The 10556-nt window shown below is 41.7% G+C and overlaps 1 protein-coding gene across 1 annotated transcript in view; it reads left to right on the forward strand.

Moving 5' to 3' along the window:
* The window catches only part of LOC109865434 (transmembrane protein 150A), a 36174-nt gene that overhangs the window by 22941 nt on the left and 2677 nt on the right, over positions 1-10556 (forward strand). The window contains exons 6-7 of the mRNA XM_031799495.1: positions 1063-1190; positions 10282-10459. Of these exons, the coding sequence (XP_031655355.1) occupies positions 1063-1190; positions 10282-10459 (306 nt within the window). The remainder of the gene's footprint in view (positions 1-1062; positions 1191-10281; positions 10460-10556) is intronic.

Below are 10556 nucleotides of genomic sequence, written 5' to 3' on the forward strand. Positions count from 1 at the left end.
GGAGACCTAAAAAACTATGATTCGCTTATTATACCCTGTTCAAAAGGTCTCTTTTCAGATTGATTTATGTGCCAAAATGTTTGCCAAAGGGCATACAGTATGAACATGGATATATCACATATCTGGATCCATTACAGTGCATGTACAGTATTTGCAATTGTATAATTTGTACTGTCCTTACCAGTTTGAAGTTAGAACAAAGTTAGAATGGACAGGTTTTGAAGTGATTACTACATAACAGTCTTATCAAACAGTGCATTTTAATACCCCCCACGGTTCAGTTTGTTTGAACAGGGCTCTCTTATGTCGGGGAGCGGTTAGAGGCACTGCTTGGGGGGTTGAATGCAGCACAAAGTGCTAGCGATCACGTACTCAAACACGTGAACAAAGCACACCACCAGGAGCCACAAAGGGATGGCGCGTTTTTGTTTGAGCACACACACTGCGAGAGCGTTTACTTAACTCTGGCGCTTGGTGTGGAGTTGCGATGAGAAGAATGGTAACGTCTGAAACCCCGGCCACAAAGTAGATCCCTCACTGTGTCCTAACTAGTGAATTTGCCAAAGAATCACTAGCAAACAGGGATTTTTTATTGCATTATCTGCTGTATTATCACTGTATTGACAACACGCACGTCTAAACACTCGCTTGGTGGTGAGATGGACACCAGATGTGAACCTATTTCCATCCAATGGATTTTTGGGAGAACAGTTTGCTGCTCTTGGAAGTGCTGTACGGCTGTAGCGAAGCCTTCACTGGCCAGTTTGGTACAGAGCCATTAGGAATCTGCACACAACTTGGTTTCCAGTTCTTAACAACTCGGCAGAGACGGCACTTCTTGGCATAGTGTTATGCACATTCTATCTTCTTTTCCATCTTGCAACTCAATATCCAAGAGTGGACTACTCCCTACTCTGCAAGAGGTACATGTAGAGTGTTGTTTCTTGTTGATTCCATGCTCTGGCAGATTTGATAGTGAGCCGTCACCAGATGAGTGGTTCTGTCTGCTTGATAGATAGGTGAAAATAAAAATGTTTGTTTTGTTTCTCCTCCCTCCCTCAGTGATTTTGATAGGGCTGCTGCGGTATGCCCACGTCATAGAGAAGCACCAGAACTGTGTCCTTAACACTGCCGGCCTTTCCACTGGCTGGATCTGTGCTGCAGGACTCATTATGGTGGGCAACTTCCAGGTAAGAACAGAACTGACGTCACTCCCACAGTGGAGCATCTCTGTCACTAAATGGCTCTTGTGAAGTGTTGGATGAAGGTGGAATGTGCTCAACTGTTAGAGGCCTGTGTTTAGGTTTGACCACTGTATAGGCTGTGTAGGCTACTGGTGTGGTCGATAGTAACAAGAAGCAACTCCACATTTCTTAACTAAGGCAGCAAGTCCATTGTTTGTATAATTGCATAAGATTTCACTACTGTATTACATAAATTTAAAATAACTGATCACTATCTTAGCCTGTGGGATTTTCACTACATCCGGGCATTGTAATTCACAATGACTTTATTGAAGCAGTGCTAGTTGTTTGATGTTCCCAGTAAGTCCTCAAAAACAGGGAAATTGTCCTCTGTGGGTGCTCTGTAGTCTGTAGAAAACATTCACTTTGACAGCTAGTTAATCCAAGTGCAGGTTGATGAGCTGCAAGTGAAAGACCACTGAGAGATCACTGTTTTGTAGGTGGGTGCCATGGCAAACCAAGGACTCCTTGGCCTCTTTCTAACATAGGGAAACAACCTTCTCTTCAACATCATATGCTGATTCTGTCAAATATCCTTAGACGTCTGTTTTCTTTGAACCAAGGCCCATCTTTCTGGTGCGAAGCGCACCACTAAACCATTCCCCTTCAAGTTGTGATTTACTGAGAGGGTTTGGCCGGTAGGGATGTCCTTGTCTCATCGCGCACCAGCGACTCCTGTGGCGGGCCGGGCGCAGTGCGCGCTAACTAAGGTTGCCAGGTGCACGGTGTTTCCTCCAACACATTGGTGCGGCTGTGTTAAGAAGCAGTGCGGCTTGGTTGGGTTGTGTATCGGAGGACGCATGACTTTCAACCTTCGTCTCTCCCGAGCTCGTACTGGAGTTGTAGCGGTGAGGCAAGATAGTAGTTACTAAAACAATTGGATACCACGAAATTGGGGAGAAAAAAGGGCTCAAATTCACACACACACAAAAAAAAGTTGTGATTTACTGATTGTAGAATGACAGAGGGGAGGAGAAAATGAATGCTCTGCCTACCAAGTATCTTCCAAATATTTAAAGACAGTGCCTTCAGAAAGTATTCAGACCCCTTGACTTTTTCCACGTTCTTTTTCCCACTTAACCCAGAAAGAAGCCAGCCGCACAAATGTGTCGGAGGAAACACCATACACCTGGCGCCCGTGTTAGTGTGCACTGCACCCAGCCCGCCACAGGGGTCACTAGTACACGATGGAACAAGGACATCCCTGCCAGCTAAACCCTCCCCTAACCCAGACGACGCTAGGCCAATTTTGCGCCACCCCATGGGTCTCCCGGTCGCAGCTCGCAGCCCACAGAGCCTGGACTCGAACCCAGAATCTCTAGTGGCATAAAAAAAAATTAGAATAAGGCTGAAACATAACACACTGTGGAAAAAGTTGACCTCCCAAGTTGGGAGGTCAACTTTTTCCAGTTTGATACGTTTCAGCTTATTCAAAAAAATGTTTTTTAAATCTCAGCAATCTACACACAATACCCCATAATGACAAAGCGAAAACAGAAATTATTTGCAAATTATTACAAATAAAAAACAGAAATACCTTATTTACTTAAGTATTCAGACCCTTTGCTATGAGACTTGAAATTGAGCTCAGAGATGTTTCTACAACTTAATTGGAATCCACCTGTGGTAAATTAAATTGATTGGAATTGATTTGGAAAGGAACACACCTGCCCAGAAAAGGTCCCACAGTTGACAGTGCATGTCAGAGCAAAACCAAGCCATGAGGTCGAAGGAATTGTCCGTAGAGCTCCGAGACAGGATTGTGTCGAGGCACAGATCTGGGAAAGGGTACCAAAAAATGTCTGCAGCATTGGTTCCCAAGAACACAGTGGCCTCCATCATTCCTAAATGGAAGAATTTGGAACCACCAAGACTCTTCCTAGAGCTAGCCGCCCAGCCAAACTGAGCAATTGGGGGAGAAGGGCCTTGGTCAGGGAGGTGACCAAGAACCCGATGGTCACTCCAACAGAGCTCCAGAGTTCCTCTGTGGAGATGGGAGAACCTTCCAGAAGGACAGCCATCTCTGCAGCACTCCACCAATAAGGCTTTTATGGTAGAGTATCCAGACGGAAGCCACTCCTCAGTAAAGGGCACATGACAGCCCACTTGGAATTTGCCAAAGGGCACACAAAGGACTCTCAGACCATGAGAAACAAGATTCTCTGGTCTGTTGAAACCAAGATTGGCCAAATGCCAAGGTTCAAGTCTGGAGGAAACCTGGCACCATCCCTTCATTGAAGCATGGTGGTGGCAGCATCATGCTGCGGGGATGTTTTTCAGCGGCAGGGACTGGGAGACTAGTCAGGATCGAGGGAAAGATGAACGGAGCAAAGTACAGAGATCCTTGATAAAAACCTGCTCCAGAGTGCTCAAGACCTCAGACTGGGGCGAAGGTTACCCTTCCAACACGACAACGACCCTAAGCACACAGCCAAGACAATGCAGGAGTTGTTTCGGGACAAGTCTCTGAATGTCCTTGAGTGGCCCAGCCAGAGCCTGGTCTTGAACCCGATCAAACATCTCTAGAGAGACCTGAAAATAGCTGTGCAGTGCCACTCCCCATCCAACCTGACAGAGCTTGAGAGGATCTGCAGAGAATAATGGGAGAAACTCCCCAATACAGGTGTGCCAAGCTTGTAGCGTCAAACCCAAGAAGACTCAATGCTATTATCGCTGCCTAAGGTGCTTCAACAAAGTACTGAGTAAAGGGTCTGAATACTTATGTAAATGTTCATATTTCTGTTTTTACATTTTTATAAATTAGCAAACTTTTCCCGGTTTTGCTTTGTTATTATGGGTTATTGTGTGTAGATTGAGGGAATATTTTTTTTAAATCAATTTTAGAATAAGGCTGTAACGTATCAAAATGTGGAAAAAGTCAAGGGGTCTCAATACTTTCCGAAGGCACTGTATGCACTAGATGACTGAGAGGGGCACTGTTTTGAAGCCACTGCACCTCAATCTTGGCACTCCACTAATGTAAAAAAAAAAAAAAGATATTCTATTACAGACACCTTAATGCATACTTTTAATTTATATTATGTGAGCTAAGTTTTAATGTTTACTGTCCCTGCTAAAACAAAAAAATACTTAAACTTTCTATTCATGGTTTGCACCTCCATCACTCTGCCACTTCGTTGCCTTTATAAGGACACTGCAGCCGTATTGATGCTTTATTTTACTTTACTATTTATATTTTTGACAACTTTTACTTTTACTTCACTACATTCCTAAAGAAAATGTACTTTTTACCTCATACATTTTCCCTGACACCCAAAAATACTCGTTACATTCTGTATGCTTAGCAGGACAGAAAATTGTCAAATTCGCACACTTATCAAGAGAGCATCCCTACTGCCTCTGATCTGGCAGACTCCCTAAACACAAATGCTTTGTTTTTAAACGATGTCTGAGTGTTGGATTGTGACCCTGGCTATCCATAAATAAATAAAACAAGAACATTGTGTCATCTGGTTTGCTTAATATAAGGAAATTTTTATTGTTCGTACTTTTACTTTGACTTTTGATAGTTGTATATTTAAAACCAAATACGTTTAGACTTTTATTCAAGTAGTATTTTACTGGGTGACTCACTTTTTTTTTTCATTTTCTACTAACGTATTTACTTTTACTCAAGTATGAGAATGTAGTACTTTTTCCACCACTGATCCCTAATGCCTGCAGCTCTAGCTCTGTGCACTCTGGGTACTCCACAGCCTGGCTGTGGGTGCGGTCTCGTTCAGTAACACATTGTGTTCTTTCAACGCATCTGATCTCAATCTCCCCCACAGGCAATCATCTCTTTGTAGGCCTTCCAAACACATCCCTCCTGATCATTTCTAGGCAGGCCTCTAGAAAGGCCTTTGGTAAGGTCTTGCAAACAGGAGGTTTTGGCAAGCTGCTGTGTTCCTACACTCAGTAAGCTTCTGAAGGTCAATCTCAGGACTTGGGCTCTTGTGACGGGAGGGAGCTGTCCCTATTCTGCCTAGTGCCCTGAGGAAGAGGACCATCCCTTGGAAAAAGAGGCCCATCCCACGTGGCTAGGGCAACCGAACATGGGAGCATATATTGCAGTGAACATAGTCTTCTGGAGTTTTCTTGCTCCTCAAACTACTGGCCAATAGCCAGACAGTGTACACTACTGTACCTTCTTTTAAGCCACAATGTCTGCCTTTTGTGGCCATGAAGTAATACAGACATTCTAAATGCAGATAGGAGAGTTTATTTTCATCACAATCACACTCTGTTCCCAGAGTTCTGAGGTTTTGTACATGTGCTGAATGCGATGGATAGAAGAGTGACTGGTCGACAGTGTTCGGGATTTCCTTATTTGAGCTGTTCTTGCCATAATATGGACTTGGTCTTTTACCAAATAGGGCTATCTTCTGTATATCAACCCTACCTTGTCACAACAACTGATTGGCTCAAATGCATTAAGTAGGAAAGAAATTCCATGAAATAACTTTTAACAAGGCACACCTATTAGTTTAAATGCATTCCAGGTGACTACCTCATGAAGCTGGTTGAGAGAATGCCAAGTGTGCAAAACTGTCATCAAGGCAAAGGGTGGCTACTTTGAAGAATTGAAAATCAAAAATATTTTTAGATTGGTTTAACTTTTTGGGGTTACTACATAATTCCATATGTGTTATTTCATAGTTGTGATGTCTTCACTATTATTCTACAATGTAGAAAATTCAAAATAAATAATTATTGAGATAAAAACAGCTACAGTGCCTTGCGAAAGTATTCGGCCCCCTTGAACTTTGCGACCTTTTGCCACATTTCAGGCTTCAAACATAAAGATATAAAATTGTATTTTATTATATTATCGCTTGCACAGTGCTCCTTGGGATGTTTAAAGCTTGGGAAATCTTTTTGTATCCAAATCCGGCTTTAAACTTCTTCACAACAGTATCTCGGACCTGCCTGGTGTGTTCCTTGTTCATCATGATGCTCTCTGCGCTTTTAACGGACCTCTGAGACTATCACAGTGCAGGTGCATTTATACGGAGAATTGATTACACACAGGTGGATTGTATTTATCATCATTAGTCATTTAGGTCAACATTGGATCATTCAGAGATCCTCACTGAACTTCTGGAGAGAGTTTGCTGCACTGAAAGTAAAGGGGCTGAATAATTTTGCACGCCCAATTTTTCAGTTTTTGATTTGTTAAAAAAGTTTGAAATATCCAATAAATGTCGTTCCACTTCATGATTGTGTCCCACTTGTTGTTGATTCTTCACAAAAAAATACAATTTTATATCTTTATGTTTGAAGCCTGAAATGTGGCAAAAGGTTGCAAAGTTCAAGGGGGCCGAATACTTTCGCAAGGCACTGTACATTGGACCTTTAAGTGACAGTATTTTTGTGTGGGCATGTCAGGCATGACAGGTCAGCAATGACAGCTCTCAAAAAAAACTTGTTTCTGAAATCAACACCTTTTCACCACACTTGGGGTTTATTCAGCCGGTCAGTCTTTGTCATGAAAAGAGCGGGTGTTCTTAATATTTTGTATATTCAGTGTCATTTATATGCCACTACGACTCCAGTTTGGAACATTGCTGTCCCAATTGTTGCGCAATTATCTCAGATTTATACATGTGTCCGTGTGTGTGTGTATTGGGTGTGTGATGGCGTAACAGGGAAATCCACGTGTGTTTACAAGCCATAGGGGGCCAGGTAGGGACGAGGGGTCATAGGCCAGCCTTCCGGCAGTGCCTAAAATGTGCTGTGTCTGTATATATTTGTCTTCACACTTCTGTGTCCCACCAGCCCTGGTTGTGTGTGTATTCCTCCTCTTCTTGCTGGGTCCTGATTGGCTTGTAGACTCTCCTCCCTGGCCATGACGGAGGAGCCCTTCACTTATATAATGAACAGTGTGTGCGTGTGTAAATTACAGTCCTCACCATATGCATTTGGACAACATTTTATTTTGTCTCTCTACTTCAGCATTTTGGATTTTAGATAACATGATTAATATGAGTCGAAAATAAAGAATGTCATCTTTTATTTGAGGGTTTTTCATTACATATCTGTTTAACCATTTAGAAATGAAAGCACTTTATGTATCTAGTCCCCCCATTTGAAGAAATCATAAGAATTTTGACAAATTCACTTATAGCGTATTGAAGTAGTCAAACATTTAGTATTTGGTCTAGTATTTGGTGTCTTGCGACTCTTCAAACTTGTTTGCCTTTTGTTTTGGCTGTGTTTTGGGTATTGCTGAATAGTAACTGTATGGTGAAAGATGTTGGGTGTCATTTTGGAGTCACTTTGTAAGTGAGGATAGAAGGCATTCATTTGGATGCTGCCATGATTCGGAAAAATCATGAATGAATCATGAATAATGACGAGTGAGCAAGTTACAGAGGCACAAAGATGAGAGGATAATCTGTTGTTGTAGCCTCTGTAATTTTCATACTCATGATTATTCATAATCCGTTCAGGGATTTTCTTAATCGTGGCAGCATCACAATGAATTTAGAAGTGTTCTGAAACATAATCTCTGCTCATTTAAAAAGAAAATCACTCCAGACACCATTCATTTACGTTTCAGGAAGACATACAGACAACAGATGTGTATGAAAATACCCTAAAATAAAATATGACATTCTGTACTATCATTTGATCTCAAATCCAAAATTCTAGAGTATAGAGACAACATTTTTATTTTAGCTCAAATCAAATCAAATCAAATCACTATCCCAATAAGTATGGTGAGGACTGTATGTACATGTACATGTGTACTATTTGGTGACAGTGTGTACCCATGAGGGTTAACGTTTTTGAACACCACTGTTTGTCACAGTGCCAACAGGGCTAAAGCCATAGTGGATGTGAGGAACTACTTCAGCACTTTTGACATATCACCCGGTGTTTGTGGATGGGATACACATATGCGGGGAGTTTATGTATAGCAGGAATCCCTTTACAAAGAGTGACTGTTATCCGGTTGAGAAACAACTCCAAGCTCCTTCTGCCATAGGCACCTCTGAGAGGATTAGATACTCTTAATGCCATACAGTAGAAGCTAGGAGTCTGTTTGGTACTGGGAATAGGTTACTGTAGAATCTGTCAAGTATCTCACATGTCACAAAAATTTGGACAACCCTACTGTTGATCTTTTTCCAGGAGGTTAGTGAAGGCAGACTGTCCCCCAGCTAAAGAAAACTCTAGAAGGTTATGAACTCTAGACCTGGTGCAAGTTCCCCACCCTGTGGTTTTGGAGTGTGAACATCTCTACCACCTCAGCCTATCATACAGTTGACCTTATTGTATTTGTTTAATCAATATACTAAAGAGGATTCTCATAGGTCAATACAGGGGTGTGTTTCAAACTTTCAACAGCATAGATTGGTCACTTTTTTCTAATTTATCACACAGAAACTAGAGGCCATGAATAACTTTGTCAAAAATAATGGCACAGAGTGGCCTATAGATGGCGCTGTTATAAGTAGTCTTACTTAAACCCTCATATCTGTTACCTTGTTTGACCTAGAGACTTGAACTTTTGCATGTAGGTGCTTTTCCTCATGCTGAACAAATTTGCCTCAAGGACTCATAAGGTCCGTCAGGATAGATTTTCCTCCATCTTGTATCCCATGGTACATCTCTTAACTTAGTTTGATAAAAGCTAAGGGATTGATTAAGAGATGGCTGAGATATTGATAAATTAGGATTTCAGATTTTACGTGTCTTTCGTAAATCTTTCGTAAATCCACTCCACAAGGCCTAACAACATAAAACTTTTTAGGGTCATCAAAGCTATTGCCACGATGGACCATGTTAAGTTTGACATTGATATCTTAAAAATTAAGGAAACTATTAACAATTCAGTTTTTTGACGATGTAACCCTAATGCTTAAAATAATCATAAAAAATCTCTCATTGACTAAAAGTCAGATTCACTGCAAATTTGGTCTTTGGACTAATCACAATAGCCACTAAATATTTTGAGAAAATAACATTGACGCATTCAAAGACTGCCACATTATATCAGCAGATGCATATTAGCACATGGCAGAGTTATTGACAAATCAAAAAACTGTAGTTTTTTTTGTGTCCATTGAAACCACTGTAAATCCACTCCATATTGGCCTATCAACTTGAAACTTGTCATCGCAATCATGGACGTCACTACGATGAACCACACTGAATTTGGTATTGATATCTAAAAAACTGTTAACAACTCACCCTTTGTATATGTAACGCTAATGCTCAAAATCATCCGCAATCATCTTCTCCTCATGAACCATATGTCAGATTCACTCCATGTGTTCTATTTAGACACATTACAATTAGACTTGAATGCTTTTGAGATTGTTGCTCCATTCAATATATAGTAGCTCAATAGATTAAGTAATGACTTTAAGAATGATTACCCGCTGCATTCAAAGATAACCATCTTACAGCATTTGTGTCATCCTTGTGGTATTGAGAGAGAAACATGGTCATGCTTTCCCTAATGGCATATAAAGTAAGATAGTTCCGACATGATAGAGTGCTCGCTTTCCTATCCAACTGATCTGGTGTCCTTTCTGTCATCCTGTGAACCCCGTTCATTGCTGCTCGCAGCTGTCTTTTTGAATGGTTATACTGAAGCTCCTCTGGTTTAGAGTGTTATTCTGTTCCATCCATTGTTCTCTTTTCCTGGAAACAAGTCCTTTTGAGTCAGATAGAGTAATACCCTGTTGACAGTGACTATACTCTCCGCATAGGAGAACCCTTTGAATAACCCTTTTTGGTTCCAGGTAGAACCCTTGGGATTCCAGGTAAAACCCTTTTGGGGTTTCATGTAGAACCCGTTCCACAGCCATAAGGATTCTCCCTGGAACCAAAAAGGGATTCTCCAATGGGGACAGTCGAAATAACTGTTTTGGAACCCTCTTTTCTAAGAGTGTAGTGTTGTTGGGTCATGCTCACCCATGCGTGTGTGCGTGCAATCGCTTCTGTGTCCGTACCTGCGTTTGAAGTACACGTACGTCCGTCCGTCCATGTGTCGTAAATAAACATTGATGTAATTGTGTTCCAGGTGGATTATGCCAAAGTGCTTCACTACGTGGGTGCAGGGGTGGCTTTTCCCACCAGTATCCTGTTTGTGTGTCTGCAGTCAGCCCTGACCTACCGGCTGGCGAAGACCCAGAGAGAATATAACGTGGGCCACCTTCGACTGGGGATGAGCTTGCTAGCCTTCATCACCCTGGTCTTCAGTATCCTTTACACTGGTCGTCACTGTAAGAGAGAGAGAGTCAGCGAGACATGAAGGAAGTACGTATGTGTTACATGGCCCCCTGCTGGATAAAGGCA

Source organism: Oncorhynchus kisutch, linkage group LG20 (assembly GCF_002021735.2).
Source record: "Oncorhynchus kisutch isolate 150728-3 linkage group LG20, Okis_V2, whole genome shotgun sequence".
In the NCBI taxonomy this organism is placed as follows: Eukaryota; Metazoa; Chordata; class Actinopteri; order Salmoniformes; family Salmonidae; genus Oncorhynchus; species Oncorhynchus kisutch.